Consider the following 18,029-nt stretch of genomic DNA (forward strand, 5'->3'; position numbering starts at 1 on the left):
CTCAGCCGGCAGAAAACAGTGGAACCCTCCCTCAGAGGTGAGAGCGCAGATGTCATGAAAGCGACCGCAAGACCAGAGCGCAAGCACCGACACGCCGAACGTCCTCAGTCCACCTCCGCGCGCCCGCGTCTGGGATGCTTTTAGCGCACAAGCCGCCTCCAATCAGGGCAGCCAGCGCACGTCGACGCAGATCGTCGACACTCTAGTTATTTGTTATTTTTTTAACAGTGGATCTTGCCCGCCGAGACGCCCCTTTTTGTTTTAGTGTTTATGTTTGTTTCTTCATGACTGCTGCTTTGGGAAGTGAGGCGCAACGGCAACATCATGCGAGGTAAGAGCACTGACTCCACGTACGCACGCACGCGGTGCACCTTGAAAAGTTTATCGGGGGGAGTTTTTTGGTTTGTTAATTTGTTTTCGATTCGACCACGATACACAATGAAGCAAGTATATAAAAGTTTACTTGCGTGTATGCGTCAGGTTAACAAGTCCACCCGTAAAGCGATTGGAAATTAAAAGTGGCGGCTGATTAATCACCTTAGTCAATCCACATCAGCTCGCCAACCGGAAATTGCCGCCTGATGCTGTTACAGGAAATATAATTTGTGCTCGTCTTAAGTGTACCTTGTTGATTTGGGGTTGTGTAAAAAGTTGATTTGATTTTCCAGCCAGGGCCGCTTGCCGTGAACCCCACTAACCCATTTCTCTGCAAGGCGGCCGGCATGTTCAATTTCAACGTCAATGTCATGTTGTCGGCTCTCTCTCTCTCTCTCTCTCTCTCTCTCTCTCTCTCTCTCACACACACACACGCGCGCGCGCGCACATACAAACACGCGCACAACCCCGCGCACCGCCATTCCCACCAAACACGTTCCTACTTTTTTCAGTGCAGTGTTAGATATAAAACAGTATTGTTTCCAATTTAGGCACATTTGCAGTGGGACCTATTTGGAATGTTAATGTCCCTTTGGAGATTTAGTTTTATATTTTATAGTGACACGTATTGTGCAATTCAGGCAGAGACGATGTTGCATCACTGAACTTTGTGAAAATGCGTTGCTGCATTTTGTCTTTTTAAGCAATTATATTATATATTATATCAAACATTGTTTTTAAAAACAACACTTTAACGGTGTTAACTGTACTTTGTGGATATAGGTAACCATAAAATGTGATCATTCTTGGTGCAATGAGTGAATGCTGAATTGTTTTAAAAATACTGACACTGAATCACTCAGTAAAAACAGTTGATTAAAATGGATTGTGATGCATAAATACAATACATTGTATTTCATTTTATTTATATGTTTACAGAATAATTTGTGGCCTAAAGCATCGCTACAGTTCAGTTGAAAAATAACAAATCACCACAGCAACAATGAATTCCATTACAAGCAATATAAATAACCCTCAAGAACTGCATCTATAGTATACGTCTTCTTTTCTCTGTCATGTTTTATGTGTTTGGATGTCATTTAACATTTTCTGCTTAAGGCCATCACAACCCTGGGCCTGCAGAAAAACAAAAACAAACCAAAAAACCAGACAAACATGGCCCACCTCTCATTCTGTCATCTTATACCAAACTCTCTCATGTACCTTGCGCCCAACGCCCCCCCCCCTCCACACACACATTATAGCTACCACTCTTGTACATGGAAAGCTTCGAGGGGGGTTCTACGGGAAGCTCCAGCTTTCACTTTACAGCTATGGTTAGCAAAGGAGGCCCCTGAAGCGTCTCTCTCACCCCTCTTTCTCCATCTCTAGCTCTCTCCATCTTCCTCTCTCTCTCTCTGCACGCCCGAAAGGGTTTTGTCAGATAGAATTAAATCAGTGTGGGCAGCGCGCCCCCCACTCTCAACCTGTGTGTGTGTCTCAGCTGCCCTTACATGCGCAATGCGCTCACAACTACAAGATTATAAAAAATAGAGGTCTCTCATGTGCCTTGATAATTAGCATTTAACAGTAGCCACAACGTTTTGTTCCAACTGAATATGATGAACATTTTTCCTAGACAGGAAAACAAAAAATGAAAAAAAAAAAAAAAGATCCAAAAATATAATCCGAGCCTTTGTGCAATAAAAAAAATATGCATGTTTTATATTGTGGCTTTGCAAAATGGTTTGAAAATGCAAATCTGCATTCAGCATCAACTTGATGCTTGACCTTTTTCTTTTTTCATCCAAAACCTCATTATGAAGTTGAAAGTTGAATAAGAGTACATTTTCCCATCACATTCATATAGCCAAACAATTTATAATAGCAATACAATCTAGTTTTATTCAACTTATGTGGGACATGTTTATATTTGCTGCAGCGTCAGACTGAGTTTTTGTGCGACCTCGATGCACCTAGGTCAAAGAGTTCACCATGCAGTAGCCGAAGTGGTGAGGGTCGATAGGGCGGGAGAGGGCCGGTCAAAGCGCCATTTGATCGGCTGTGTAAGTGATATGTGTCAATCACGATCTCCCACACTTATTCACCATCAGAAATGACAGGATGACGGAAAGAGAGGAATAGTACACGAGTAAGTCAGGATGTGCTCCGAGGTGTCACAACAGGAGTGGTGATGGCATTCACTTGTGTTTTTGTTGCCATGCGATCATACGCACAGACAGCATCACTCAACACACACACAGTCAAATACTACGCATGACAGCTTCATGCCAATAGAATTAGTTCCATCCTGTTTTGCCGCGGAGGCATGTGCATTGATCCGTCCGATTCCGAAGCATCCCGAGATCGATTTTTCATCATATCCAACGGAAGCAGTCTGTTCAGATAAATCTATGGCACATCACTCAGATGACATTACTTCAACCATATAACGTGATGACGAAATGTAAGCTGTTTTACTCCTTTTTTCCTATTTTCTGGAGTACACTGTGGCATGTATAGGCCGACTGACAAACCAAGTGGCCAAAAAGATCTCCAATGAGAAAGGGGCTGAACCGGGATCAATGGAACCACCCTCAGTTTGAAAGACCAAATTTACCGATTTACATTGCTACTATTTAATTTCATGCTGTGCAATACGCAGTGTGCACTATTATCGGGGCCCCGAGTGGTCTGTTGTCGGACTCGGTTAGCGTCGATTGTGTTGTTGTGTTTGTGCTGACTAATGGCGAGTGTTACGTAAGAATAGAGGAGAGATTACTCCAAGCCCATGCAGGCCACATTGTTAATCCCTCAACGCAGCCCTACTGACTGAGCTACGGCTTGGATGCTGTTGCAACACACACACACGTGGGACTCATATCCCACAGGCAATACACTAGCTAACAGATACCACAGTGCCACTGCTCCCAAACGCGCTGTGGGCGTCTGTGTGTGTGTGTATGGCCTGATGGCACTCCTGCAGTCCCACTGAGCCGCTATCATAGCTCATGTTGGTTTAGCATGCGCTCAGCATAGACTTGATGTTGGTTTTATCCCGCCGTCGCTATCTCGGGGATATGAGGCGAACGGTGTCCCCCTTCTTTCCTCAGTCTCTCTCTTTTTTTCCCCTTAAAACTTAGTACACACAAAGCGTGGGCTACATGGCACGCTGGAGTTTGTGTAGCCACTTTATCTACGCCATGAGGGATTTTCAGCCCTGAACCACTCCTAAACTCTAAATCTGCCTTGAAGTCATAAATCCTCGTATGCCAATTTGACTGATCCGCAAAGGAAGTATGTCTCTGTGGAGCTACAACAATATTCAATATTCACATTTTGCTCAGATTTAGGCAGAAGTTTGTTTGAGGGGCTCCACATTCTCAAGTGTTTTAGAAGAAGAAAAGCTTGCATGCAGACCATCTGAGCAAAGCTGTGAGACCCCAATTATAGTATGAATGCAAAAGTGGCCAGCAAATCAGTCTATAAGAAAAGTGTATAAAAAGAAGGATGGCGTGGTGGGTTACAGCGATTATTGTTTTCTTCTTCATTCCGACCAGATTATGCGTGAAATGATTTCCTTTTTCTGCAGTCGTAGATGGAGAGCTGATTTGAGGTGAACAAATGTTAAAGCAGGCATTTAAAATCAGGAGATAAAAGGAAAAGGAAGGGGGGGGGGGGGGGGGGGGATGGGACTGAGATAAGAAAGGAGAGCAATTAAAAGACTTAAGGGTTACATAATAAAGTAAAGCGTGCATGCTAGTGTGTCTGCCAAAAGTGTGCTTAAAGTGGACGATATGCAGTTCATTAGTTTGTATAGACATTAGTCGAAATAGACATTGAGTCGACATGAAAGACATACACACATACTGATAGAGATACCGTGATCAGACTACATTTGCACACCGGAGTTGCCCTCAGCAGTGAATAACGAACGCCTGCCTGCACCCATAACGGTGGCATCCAAAGTCCACACTTGGAAACTGCTGCTTATCTAACACAAAATCAGATTACTCCATTTACTGTAGGTTTGAGTCAGTGTTACATTTCCACCTCATTTTATGAATATGCAAAGCTACACATTGGAAATAAGGCAGACTGACGCACGAAAAAGTGATTTTTTTTTTTTTAAGAATTGATCTACCGCAAGTCATAAGTAGAGAGCAAGTACACTTAGTTACATGTAATCTAAAAGCATGTCTCTGAATGTTCCCACTAACTGAAGGTGTTGTGTTGGCAGGTGCAAAGCTTGCACCTCACAACAATAAGCCTGTGACTTAGCCAACTGCATCTTTTCTTAATGACAAAGATTAGCCTGTTTTAGTGCTTGTAATCCCATTGAAGAGATTCTTATTAGGACTATCTTTCCTTCTCTTCATCCTTTCCTCTCTCTCTCTCTCTCTCTCTCTCTCTCTCTCTTTCTGTATCGCTCTCTCTTGAGCAACCTCACTTTGCCCAAATGTGTGTGTGTGTGTGTGTGTGGGGGGGGGCAACGTGCGTGTGTGTGAACAACCACCGCTAAGGACACACAGTTGCCGGCAGTTGACGTAAGGTCTCTTATCATTCCTTCGTAAAGGGAGTGCAATTGCGAAACCAAAACTGCTGCTGCTTTTGCTCACTCGACTCCAATTTAACGTTGATAATGTATTCCGTTAAATCATGCCGCTGGAGAGAGCGAGAGAGAGAAATGGAGAGAAAGCAGGTGAAGAGCAGAGCGGGCTGTGTGTGAGTCTTTGTGATCAATTTGCCTCCGCGAGAGATGCCCCTGGGGCCACTTTGGGGAGAACCTTGTTAGGCTGAGTTAAATTGTTGCCCAAGGCGAGCTATTAGTGGCCATCCCTGAGAGAGGACACACACATCGCATGCTCTCGCACTTAAACAGAAACGCACACGCATGCGTTGAAACGCACACATCAGCACCGACGGCCTCTCATTCATATGCTCGCGTTCACTCTTGGCTTCACTCGCAGGAATACGGAAAGACACAAGCAGGGTGGAAGAACGCCAACTTGAGGCAGTCAAATGTAAAAAGATTCAGTTAGTCAAAAAATATGTCTTTCACAGTCACAAGTCTGAAGGAAAATCAGGGAGCTCAACCAATGTGCTACAAATACCTTGACTAAATCACTTAAGGTGTATATGGGTCGTGTGCAATTTGAGCTCACTAACTGTGGACGGTATTCAATGTTTTTATTGCTTGGCATGTCTCTAACGAAGCCACTATTTTCTCCCAATCGAATCAAACTGACCATAGCATAAAAGACAAAACTAACACTCCGTTGTAGTCGATTATTAATACTCTGTCACCCTTTATAGGGAAAGACGGAATAGTCGGAAACAAGTATTAGTTTGAAATGGATAGCACAAGCATCACTACAGTATAAAGCAGTAGTAGAATCATGGCATTTCACCCTGCCGGTCAGAAATGAACGGAAAATTACATTAAAGTTTTGATTAAATGCAATTCAAGAAGTAAAGTATTGAAAGTATTGAAAGAAAGTATTGTTATGTACAATGCAGCCTTAATGAACAAAATGAGACTAAAAACACAATTGGACAACATTACTGTAAGAGATAGACCGACAGACATTTAATTTTGTATTTCGATGAGTGCCCTCTTATAAGTTCATTGTGCAGTGCTACATGTATGATAAAATCATCTGATTGTCACCAATCAATGAAAATGTATTTTATGAAATCTTTTTTTTCCCCCCAGAATAATTTCTGGTGGTTTTCACATAAATGTACTGGGGTGCCTTGAAAAGCGCTATATAATTCAACGTAATTAAGTATATTGTTATTATTATTGATTATTATTATTATTATCAAATCTAAGGTCACATAAAGTGCATTATTTGACTGAAAGTGCACTGGCATAATGAAGTGGTGTTTATTTTCTTCCTCCTCTTCATCTTAAAATATCATATTTAGGGAATTGGAGCCTACCACACTGTTCTGCATTTGATACACAATTTATTTTTTACACTCAGTAGGCCTTATTGTGAAACTCCCTGCTTTAGTTGCATTTTTGGCCACACTTAAGAAATGAAGACTTTTCACTTTGTCTTTGCATGCACGTCCCTCCCTTCCCTTCTATTAGTCTCTCTAACCTTTCTTTGGCTCTCTGGGATAGCCACCTTTTTCTCTCCCTTCCCCCCTCAAAGACACACACAGTCACCCCCCCAACACACACTGTCATCTACAATTAGACTCAAGAGAAACACCATAGGAGGAGCATTGAAGGAGGATGAGGACATGGCCAACGCCAACAAACATTATTTTCCCACCCCGGGAGGAAACGACCTCACTCGGTGTGTGTAAACATCTTCTCCTGTATGTTCATTCCCTCAGTCCAAGCAAAATATGGACACAACCACCCCATCGGTGTTTCGGCTCAGCTCAGTGCGCACAAACGCGTGTGTGTGCGAGCGACAAGACAGAAATCGATGTGCATGTGTTGTCTGTGTGTGTGCATTCTCATGGCTGATTTCTGGATCATAATGACCAGATGCAGACCTCTCACACTTGGACCTGTTCCACTCTGATGCGTTCACTCTGTTTTGAAAGAAAGGTCAAAGGCTGTCAGGGTCCTACGGGTCAGGGGACTGAGTGTACGTCTGTGTGTGAGCGTGTACAGTGACCATGAGAGGCAGATCAGAGGAGGCAGATGGGCAGACTCAGTGTGTGTGTGTGTGTGTATATGTTTTGGGGCAGGGGTTGGGTTTACCCTGTGGATTTTTTCCCACGCCTCCTTCTCCTCTTATCCATCTGAGGACACATGCTGCACTGGGTGGGAGACTTTGTGAGCGTGCATGTGTGTGTTGGGGCGGGGAGGCGGTTAAGCATAGAATGTCGTACTGTAATGTGTTTTTTTTTTTTTTCAAAAGCAGCTCGCAGTAATTTATGCATTCAGGCATACCGGAACGTGTTGCAAATTTTGTGTGCGTGCGCGTGTGTTTACATGTGTGTGTGTGTGTGTGTGAGAGAGAGAGAATCGATGCACTGGATAACAGCCAGTGGCCCCCTTCTGTTCCCTCTCGATGGTGTCCAATCACGCTGCAGCACAATATTCTTTGAGCAAACTGCAGCTGATCCCAGACCTGCTATCTGAGCAATTACCCAGAGTGCTTTTTGGCTGCATGGCAAGCTGGACAAGCTCATGCCCTCTGACACACAGCATGGGGGCGTTTGGGAAGGAGAGACAGTTTTTCGGACTGTTTGTACATACAGTGTGTGTGTGGAGACAGTTGTGCTGGATAGCGTGGAAGGAGGACGGGGCTTTGAAGAAATATGCATGTACAGTGCTCCACAAATTTATTAGACCACCATCCAATGAAAGCTTTTTGCTACAACCAATTTTAGGTTTCTGTAACAACTATCTAAATGAAAATGTGTAACCATGAGTTTTCTAATACACTGTTTTCCAAAAGTGAAAAGCACATTATTATTTCTTGATTAACTCATTCAGTGACAAGGACATATTTATATGTCTTGACATACTGTATAAATATGATTGAATGAGTTATTCAATCGATATTCATTTAACTCATTCAGTGCCAAGGAGATATTTATTTGTCTTTTCACGGTCCAGCCATTCAATCCCAGGAATTTATTTATATACAGTATTCCTAAATATTTTTCAAACGTTAGGGTAAAAGAGGGTCTGAAAATGCCCTGCACTGAATGAGTTAAGACGCCAAATGAAAGTTATTTACATTCCTAAAGCGAACTACATAGTTTTAGTGTTTAATTCTGCCTGAGTAATCAAAGAAGCCCAGTGAGCTAGCTCAAATTTGGGCATAAAGATTATGTGAATTGCTCATTCCTGTTCAAAATGTTAAAAGTTGAGAGCTCATTAAAAACGAAAGAGTTTGCTTTAACGCCACAAGATGCTGGATGGTCTCTGAAACAAATAAGTGGTGGTGAGTCTAATAAATGTGTTCAGTCACTGTACACGCTGTAACAGTGTGACAAAGACATGATTGGAAGCAGGGGTGGGACCAGCGCAAGGGGCAGGCAAGCTGTGTGGCATTATGATGATTATTTTAAAACACGGCAGGCTGCACACTCACACAACTGGTACAAGGCTGTTTCAAACCTCGTGCTAGCATGGCAGCATGTGTCCAACGTGAGTTTTGATGTAAATAACCTGCAATCTGATTAAAGTTGTGAAGGGTACTAAAAAAAAAAACTTCAGGCTGCTTTTTGGCCCACTTCTGTTGGGATAGCAACCACTCTGGTTCTGTACCTAAATGGTGGAACTAGAAACACTGCAGTCTGATAACTGGTAAAAACACAAAATGTTATTTCGATAAACCAAATATTTGTTCTTGTATTAGACAGCCAGTTGTTGCTTTTGTCTTTAAAACGAGTCTTGTCTAATGTTCCAATGTCTAGTATAATGTCAGATTGTTTACTTAGGGCTGTGCACGAATCAGTGGTGACTTGAATTGAGTTGAAAATTGGCTGTTGAACATGAACTCCAAATCAGAATTTTCCCATTGGAGTCGGAACGGGCATAATGTCGTAAGAAAGGAATGTGCTTACGTCTCTGTATGTGTTACGTGTCTACTCGGGGAGCGCACGTGTGGAAGCTATAATACGTGCTATGATCACCGAGCGACCGGAGGTAGTTTTGTGTGTATGGGAATATTGAGCCGGCTAATGAGGGGTTACATTCAACTGTTCGGCAGTCGGTCAATAAAGCTAGTTCGTGTATCAACACCTCACTGTTCATCCCTCACGCTGTCCTAGCAACGAATGAAAAGGAGATTGCAAACTTGGACGTCAGACCTGAGAGACGAGCGAGATTAGGGCAAGGCTAGTACACAACGGTGATGGATTTTAAATGGGACCAAAGAGAAAAAAAAAAACCACCCTGGCTTTTGCCATTGGCTAGGCTACGGTGCAGGATCCCGGGGATTAAATTGAGCTATTTTAAACTAAAAAGGAAAACCTTTGATACGTTTGAATGAGATAAGTGAACATGGCTTCGTAAACGTATGATGAAGATAAAGTGCGATAAAGGTGCAGCCCATTTACCATTTTGATATACCGTATTTTCCAGACTATAAGCCGCTACCTTTTTCCTAGGTTTTGAACCATGTGGCTTATATAAAGGTACGACTATTCTGTGGATTTTTCTTCCATCGCTAGGGGTGCTCTAACCGGAATTACAATACAATACAACAGAACTGCCATTAACAGGATGTGACTGCTGGTGGAAAAGTTCAACAGGCGAGGGCGCTATGCACTAGGTTATGAATGAGGTTGTATGCGGAAATACAGCTATAAAAGGTGGCCGTTAAGTGACAAACTGGAGTGGCAGCGGGCAGTGAAATGAAGAAAAGTACTGTGTATTTTCTCCTGGTTCTGTTCCGTTTTAATCAGCAAAGTTGCTGCCGTGTTAAACGGCACTGTTAGGAAAGAATCTGTTCAGGTACGTACATGTACATTTACAGTTCAAAATCGTTCTGTGAATGCAGTGAATATAACATTTTCCAACATAGATAGGTGCGGCTTATATAAAGGTGCGTCTTATAGTCTGTAAAATACGGTAATTGGATTTTTCATTTTCTGGACTATGTGGTGTTTTTTTCGTAAAAGCGCAAGATGCCAATCGATTCGAACATTGTTGTGACTGACATTTTTCGGTGCAAGTCCAAGCTCTACTATTTACAAAGCAGGTGCAGCTACTACCATTTGCCTACATAAACTGTAGTGGAAGACTGAGCCAGATCATGGTTATGTTCCAAAGTGTAACGTGACAAGCTGAACATATTTTTTACCACTTGTTAGAAACACAGTTGAAGTGCATACATGTGATTTGTATGGAATGTATAGGAATTAAGATACAGTAGCATTGTGTGTAAGGTCAGTGTAGAACTTTTGTCGGTACATTATTCCTTGAATTTGTCAATTTCTCCGAATAAAAGTAAAACTGGGTAGCGAAGAGTTCTGAGGTCTATAGCAGAAGCTCTAAAATTCTGATACAGTATACATTTATAAATGCACGGTGCTCAAACACAATGACAGACATTCCCAGAAAAACACAGCCGTCTGCATCAGAAGCAGGCAAAGGAGACGAGCAGTATGGATGGTGGGTGAAAGTGACTGAAAATGAGTTTGTTCAGAAGAGCACAAAGTCCACAGCTCTTGGCTGAGTTTTAGATGTTTCGCGCAGCAAGTGAGATGACGTGCTGCTCAAGTCCATTTGAATCCATTGGCAGAGGAGCATTGCATTGATTTTAATGGGACAGTAAGATGTGCAAACATGAGAGAGAGACGCAGGGGAGAGAACCCAAGCAGTATTCTTATGCGCTATTCCCAGAAGTGCGACTTAATTCACTCAGCAATCACATCACCAGAAGTTTTTGCAGTGTTTTTCATCATCAGCGGATGGGAAGAAAAAGCTTGTTCCTCTCGCGGCTTTATATGACAAGGAGTTCTGCCGTGAGATGGAAATAGATCATGAAATACAGAAACGGAGATGATTTCCGAGTCACACAGCCACTTACAGCGCGGAGGAACACTCAGAGACGTGCGGCAATGTCAAACAGACTCAAGTGGAAGGGATGGCGATAACATAATTCAGAGTGTGTAAGACATCTAAGACCAGCAGCAGACTTGCTCACATTTAACAAGCAGGCTTCAGGGGAGGGAAGGAGAAAATGTCGATCTCCTTCATTCTCCCACAAGATATCTCTCGTTAACTTGGAAAGAAACAATTCATATTATTAATATCGTGGAAATACCACCCACAGTCAGTCACCCCCTGGGACCGCAGGAGTTTTGTTTGCCTTTCTGAAGTGCCTCACGTTGGCAAAAGTTGGGATGGAAAGTCAACTGTTCCACTAGATGTGAAACTGCAGCACTGAGCTCTAGTGTATATTCACTCGATGCAATTGTGTGTTTTGTGTTGCTCTGGGTGTTTTTTTTTTTTTTTTTCCTGTTTTGGAGCCATCCCGCAGGCTGAATAAATGAAACATGCATGTCCAGTCTGCCTCTTCTCACCAACACGTACTGTACACACACTCTCACACGCGCACACACACAAGCTTTACATGTACAGCAACACCTAGTGGACTGCATTTGTAGTTACATGATAAATGTGGAAACTTAATGCATGTCACTTAGTTCATGTACATGCATTTCTGTTCCTAACACCACACAAGCGTGTGTTATAAGATGAAACATTGTTACGATACCGGCGGCAGCCTGCTGCTTTTTTTCCCCTAGCAGCACATTGTAGATAATTAGGACTCTATTTAAAGAGGGGCAGCCCAGGAAATACACAAGAGAACCTCACTTCATTAAAAATCAATTATGATACCGCACGTGCCAGTGTAATATAGTCCTCATGGCCATAATCAGCTACACACACGCACACATGTGCGGAGTTAACAGCACAGCTATCTGGCCTTGTTATTTCTAAAGTTGTCGCTCTCTTTCCCTCATGAGCTTGAGACTGATCCTCCTCTTAGCTGAGGAATCGCCAGCGTTGCAGTCCTGCCCTTACATAACAACCTCAGGATAAACGCTCACACTCCCGCTGGTCAACTGAGCTGTCAGTCACGATGACGTCCTCGCCACTGCGTGGAGGAGAGCTCACTAGGAGCAAATTATCCTCCAAATTGTGCTCCCTTCCTGATTTACCATAACAAAATTAGATGGAAGCTTCCTTGGTCCATGCCACACTCCAGTTTGGCAGAAATAGGGAGAAGTATAGGGACTCCGCACACTGAAAATTTAGAACTGAAGAAGCCTTTTGGATTAAAAGTCAAACGCCTTCAACAAACAAGTTGCATCAATGTAAACTTTGTGGTTTACCATGACCCGAATGACTGAGAATCGACACACGTAACAGGCAGCATAGTTTTTTACAGAATGCAGCCAAGAACACACAGTAAGAAAAACTGAGGTTTTTTTTGTTTTTTTTAAGAGTGGTTACACTTTCTGCCTTAAACACTTTGTTGTAGAAATTCACTAAGTTGGTTTAAACACCAGTATAACTTTTCAAATAAACACAAACCACAAGTTGAGCACACAAAAATCTTAATTCGGCTATAATCCATCTGTGCAGCTGAGGTATAACAGGCAGAAAGCAAGTATTGTCTACTAAAGGAAGAAGTGGGAGTCCTTTGCTTTAGCAATTCCTAAATCCTCAGCAGCCGTGATGGAAAGAGACGGGAAGGGGGGGTGGGTGCAAACAGGACACTCGGTGACATCACTTCCTTTAAGAGTGTGACAGCTTAGCGCATCATTGCTGTGACAGCCAGACGAGTGCAGCGAGTGGGTGGTCACCCTGGCAACAGCAATGCTGTCATGACCGTATCTCGATATCCTACCTGACAGTCCCCGCTGGCAATGAGCGCATCACATGCACACGGTCGACAATGCGCACACCCACACACACATTTGCAAACACGCACACGTGCCATACACGTACTTCACTTTTCTTGTCTCTTTTATTTGTAGAAAAACTCACTGGAACACAAACGCTCACTGAAACAATGCTCGTGCCCACACGCCTGTGCTCCTTTGGGCATAATTATGTAGTACAAAGAGGAGTACGATCTCTCATGGGGTGAGAAGACATACAGTGAATATACTGTAATCACTGGAGCAGAGCTGTTAACGCATGCTCATCTTGGGTAGACACAAACCTTTGCAGGAAATCAACAGAAATCTTGAGTGCGCACGTATGCATCCACCTCACAGCAGCAAAAGTAGCCGTCATAAACTGAATCATAAGTTCAGGTAAGAGGATTGCAAACAGCAGAAACTTTATTGTCGCTAGCGAGCCTGTTTGGTCCCAGACACAGCGAACCCGTTTACAGGCTATTAGAAGTGCCTCACGGGCCATGTTCACTGACTTCCCCATGCATGTGTCGTCTGCTCTGACCCATTTTAGAGCCAGTTGGACAGGAATGGGTGGAAATGGGTCAGGTCTTGAGCTGCACCCCAACTGGCAGCGTGGGGGCTGCTAGATTTAGTAAAGCGTGTGCAGCCCTCCATCATTGCTTCACCCACAGACTAACAAGCGCAAAGCAACCCAACGACCCGTTGTTTGACTCGTACGGGTTGGCGTAGTAAGACCACGGTGCGAGTATACAGCGTGTTGACAGCAGTCCCTCTCTATAACTACTCAGCCGCATTAGACAGAACTGTCTCCATTGATCCGCGTATGGGATTAACTAATTATACACACTGAACACTCATTCCTTACACACAGCCATTTCATTTGCGAGCGCACGTGAAATGTAACATTCTGTATAAATGTAGAGGTGTGGATAAATATACGTATGGAGCCTTGACTCACTCACGTTTTCATTGGCTAATCCTTTACAATGCAGTAAGAAGAGCTAATACAAGAGCTTTTTCTTTATTTTTAAATCAGACAATAAGGCACCATTTAGGAGTGTGAGTATTAGTTTACTATACTCATTGTACTTTGCGGTGGTGTAGAACAGCACCATGAGTATACAGTATGTACTGACACTTTATTGTACTTTGACAGCGGACGTTTGGTCAATTATTGTGGGTGGTGTGGTTCACACATGCAAATGGCACGTGGATGGAAAAGCAAACATGTCATTTTGACCTCGTGATGAATTTCTGTCAAACCGAACAGAACGTGACACATTTCAGACAAACTGAACACAGCACGTAAGCTTGCAAGCGAATGGATATTTGAGCAGAGTCTAAGATGGTGTTCAGCACCACCAGCTTGTTGGGAAATAATTTAGGATTAGATAGGCTGCATAATCTCTTTAGAGAGTGTGCCATCTCAGCAGACAGACCTGCCTATCACTGCATACATCTACGTATCACTTAACAGGAAGTGCAGCTTTCGCTTTCCATAGGCTATGGATGACAGGCTGAAATACAAGAGCAACAGGTGCGCTGGTGTGTTACATTGAAACAGCTTTTGTCGTTTAGATACGCTCCCTTTGGTTTTGGCTGTACATGGAGCTGCCTATACACAGTGAGTAATATTTTAAAAGGGAAATAAATGTAGTATTTCTATTTAGATTTCAACAACAAAAAAATGTAGTTGAATAATCAAGTGCACGTTTGATAAGGAAAAAGGCTGAAATGTGAAAAGTGGGGGAAATTTTGATTGTGTGAGCGAAAAGTGGTCAGCAGTGATGTAAGATCTTTCTTCATTACGGGCAACATTACTAACCTGCAGGGGTCTTTCCTTCAAGTGGAACACAAAGAAGAGTCCCGCAATTAATGCTGCCTTGCCACTCACCGAGGTGTTTGAGTGTGTGCTTGGGAGCATGCATGAAGTCCGCCATGTCGCAGTCATTAGAGAAACTCCTGCAAAGACATACAGAAGGTCCACATGTCACACTGCCCTTGCGAAGGTGTTTTCATAACCTATTGTCGTACACACGTGCGACATGCGAAGACGCCACTTCACTGGGCTCTTCCAGCCAAATGGGTTATGTGCATTTTCTTTTTTTTTTTTACCCTTCAATAAGCCCATTTAGTGAGGTTCCAAATATATTTACACTCAAGTGACCAAGTTAAGATTTGTGCAGTTGAAGTCCTCTCACTGTGCTTAACTTCACCACCCATTTGAAAAATGTTTCTTTTTACACCTTTCTCTGCTTGCAGCCCAAATCGAAGTAATACCATGCAAAATTTGCGGGGACAAATCATCAGGGATCCACTACGGAGTCATCACATGTGAGGGTTGTAAGGTAAGACTTCATAAATTGGAAAACAACACAACATCCCAAAAGTAGTTTGTCTGTTTTGTTCGGATAGCTGTGAGTGAGTATTCATGCATGCCGTTGACGTGCAAACAGGGATTCTTCAGAAGGAGTCAGCAGAACAACGCTTCCTATTCCTGCCCCCGCCAGAGGAACTGCCTCATCGACAGAACAAACCGCAACCGTTGCCAACACTGCCGCCTTCAGAAGTGTCTAGCCCTAGGAATGTCCAGAGATGGTGAGGCACTTTTCATCTACACTTGTATCTTGCACAAGTAAACACAATATGGGCAAATGTATTAGTAATTCATCGATAAAGATGGGCGAAAACCCCTCAATCTTAATTCTTCATCTTGTGTGTCTCTCTGCTCGTCTTTTTTCCTTAGCGGTTAAGTTTGGCCGTATGTCGAAGAAACAACGTGACAGTCTGTATGCAGAGGTCCAAAAGCACCAGGCCCGACTACAGGAGCAGCGGCAGCAACAGACAGGGGAAGCAGAAGCTTTGGCACGTGTTTACTCATCTAGCCTAACCAATGGACTGTCAACCCTCAACCATGAGATTGGGGGCACTTACGCCAACGGTCACGTCATTGACCTGCCCAAGGGTGGCCACGGTAATGCCGGTGGACTTCCAGGGGGCTACTATGGGATGGATTCCACCCAGCCGTCTCCAGACCAGTCCGGTTTGGATATGTCAGGCATGAAGCACATTAAACAGGAGCCGGTGTACGACCTGACACCAGTACCCAACCTTTTCAGCTACGGAGGCTACCAGGACAGTCAACTGGGACACAACAATGTCAGCATGGGAGAACTAGGTAAAGACCACGCCGTCACCAAAGAACACCCATCAAACATAACATATTTAGATGTGAAATCGCCACAAACCGGTCCTACAAGGACAATGTGTGATTGGAGCAGCACAGGTGACAAATTCACAAATGCTCTGATCAGTTTTTCACTCTTCTATAGTATAGGAACCTAGTATAACTAATAATAGATACAGAACATGCCTACGTATACGACAGACACCTCTGTATCAAATGTATACATGCATTGGTAAATAGATGAATGTATTGAGTGTTAGGCAGATACTGAATTGACATACCGGTACCTCCGCTCCCCCAGACCGCATTGCTCAGAATATCATCAAATCTCATCTGGAGACGTGTCAGTACACCTCAGAGGAGCTGCAGCAGTTGGCCTGGCAGACACACTCCTATGAGGAAGTCAAAATGTATCAGAGCAAGGTGAGTTGTTTCATGACACTATCCCCCTTGTTTCGTGAACAATTTAGACTTCCTGTGTAGTTTTCTGCTGCTCTGCTGCTGTACATTATTGTTCACTGATATGTCATGCAAATATGGTATGCATTACACACTCGAATGAGACAGTAATTCATATTCTGCGCGAACAATGGGAGTGTACGCATTGATTTCAATTATAAATATTCAATGACATGAGGAAAAATAACATACAGACAACATACCCGAATCTAACCGAGTAAATGATGTGCTCTGGTTTAGCCTCGCGACGTGTTGTGGCAGCAGTGTGCCATTCAGATCACACATGCCATCCAGTATGTGGTAGAGTTCGCCAAGCGCATCTCAGGGTTTATGGAGCTGTGTCAAAATGACCAGATCCTGCTGCTCAAATCAGGTGAGTCCACTTCTCGTGGCCTCTTACTCAGCCTTTACGCACCAAGGAGACTTTCAGCCTCCAACCGTTTCTGTCTGGCTCTCTCAGGTTGTTTAGAGGTCGTTCTGGTGAGGATGTGCAGGGCCTTCAACCCTCTCAACAACACTGTGCTCTTTGAGGGGAAGTATGGTGGCATGCAGATGTTCAAAGCTCTAGGTAAGACGTGATTAGCTAAGATGTAGATTTCTCTAAGGTATGAATGACGGTCAGGGCCAATTGAAGGAAAAATGTATAGAGCATTTGTCCTGTAAAATACTTGTGCTCCTCTGGGTATTACGGACTACAATAAGAGTAATGACTTCATTTCTCTCCTCTGTCCTCGTCTTTGTGTTTGCTTTCAAGGTTGTGATGACTTAGTGAGCGCGGTGTTTGACTTTGCCAAGAGTTTGTGCTCATTGCAGCTGACGGAGGAGGAGATCGCTCTCTTCTCGGCAGCTGTCCTAATTTCCACAGGTCAGTGAACACCCACTAATTGTATGAAAATCACAGTAGCGAAACCAAATTTCAGCCAATTGTCGTTGCATTGCGAATCATTCAAGAGCTGAACATGAACATACAGAATGTCCACCACAACACTCCCTGAATTTAAACAGATATACAGTAGCATAACCAAGTAACCGAGGTAGTTAAAAAAGATCCTTGGTGGCAAAGCCCCAGGGGTGGATGAGATCTGCCCGAAGTTCCAAAAGGCTCTGGACGTTGTGGGGCTGTCCTGCTTGACACGCCTCTACAACATCGCGTGGACATTGGGGACAGTGGCTCTGGATCGGCAGACCGGGGTGGTGGTCCCCCTTTTTAAAAAGGGTACCGGAGGGTGTGTTCCAATTACAGAGGACGCTCCTCAGCCTCCCTGGTAAGGTCTATTCAGGAGTGCCGGAGAGGCGGGTCCGTTGGGAGGTCGAATCTCGGATTCAGGAGGAGCAATGTGGTTATCGCCCTGGCCGGGAACAGTGGACCAGGTCTACACCCTTAGCAGGGTCCTCGAGGGTGCATGGGAGTTCGCCCATCCAGTCTACATGTGTTTTGTGGACTTGGAGAAGGCGTTCGACCGTGTCCCTCTGGGAATTCTCCAGGGGGTGCTTCGGGAGTACGGGGTATCAAGCCCCTAAATACGGTCTGTTCCGTCCCTGGATCACCGATGTCAGAGTTTTGTCCGCATTGCTGGCAGTAAGTCGGATTCGTTTCCGGTGAGGGTTGGACTCCGCCAAGGCTGCACTTCGTCACCGATTCTGT

The 18,029-nt window shown here is 43.9% G+C and overlaps 1 protein-coding gene across 3 annotated transcripts in view; it reads left to right on the plus strand.

The window, feature by feature from the left end:
• The window catches only part of rorb (RAR-related orphan receptor B), a 24,281-nt gene continuing 6,252 nt past the window's right edge, over positions 1-18,029 (plus strand). Inside the window, exons 1-8 of one of the 3 annotated variants that reach the window (XM_086030091.1) lie at positions 1-331; positions 15,001-15,086; positions 15,195-15,336; positions 15,485-15,916; positions 16,227-16,348; positions 16,625-16,757; positions 16,845-16,952; positions 17,139-17,249. In XM_086030091.1, the coding sequence (XP_085886217.1) occupies positions 325-331; positions 15,001-15,086; positions 15,195-15,336; positions 15,485-15,916; positions 16,227-16,348; positions 16,625-16,757; positions 16,845-16,952; positions 17,139-17,249 (1,141 nt within the window). In that variant the 5' untranslated portion in view covers positions 1-324. Of the gene's footprint in view, positions 332-14,212; positions 14,363-15,000; positions 15,087-15,194; positions 15,337-15,484; positions 15,917-16,226; positions 16,349-16,624; positions 16,758-16,844; positions 16,953-17,138; positions 17,250-18,029 lie in introns of those variants that run through there. The other 2 variants (XM_086030090.1, XM_086030092.1) reach the window with 2 other exon arrangements.

Source organism: Filicampus tigris, chromosome 5 (assembly GCF_054856515.1).
Source record: "Filicampus tigris isolate MCC_2025a chromosome 5, RoL_Ftig_1.0, whole genome shotgun sequence".
NCBI classification, from domain to species: domain Eukaryota; kingdom Metazoa; phylum Chordata; class Actinopteri; order Syngnathiformes; family Syngnathidae; genus Filicampus; species Filicampus tigris.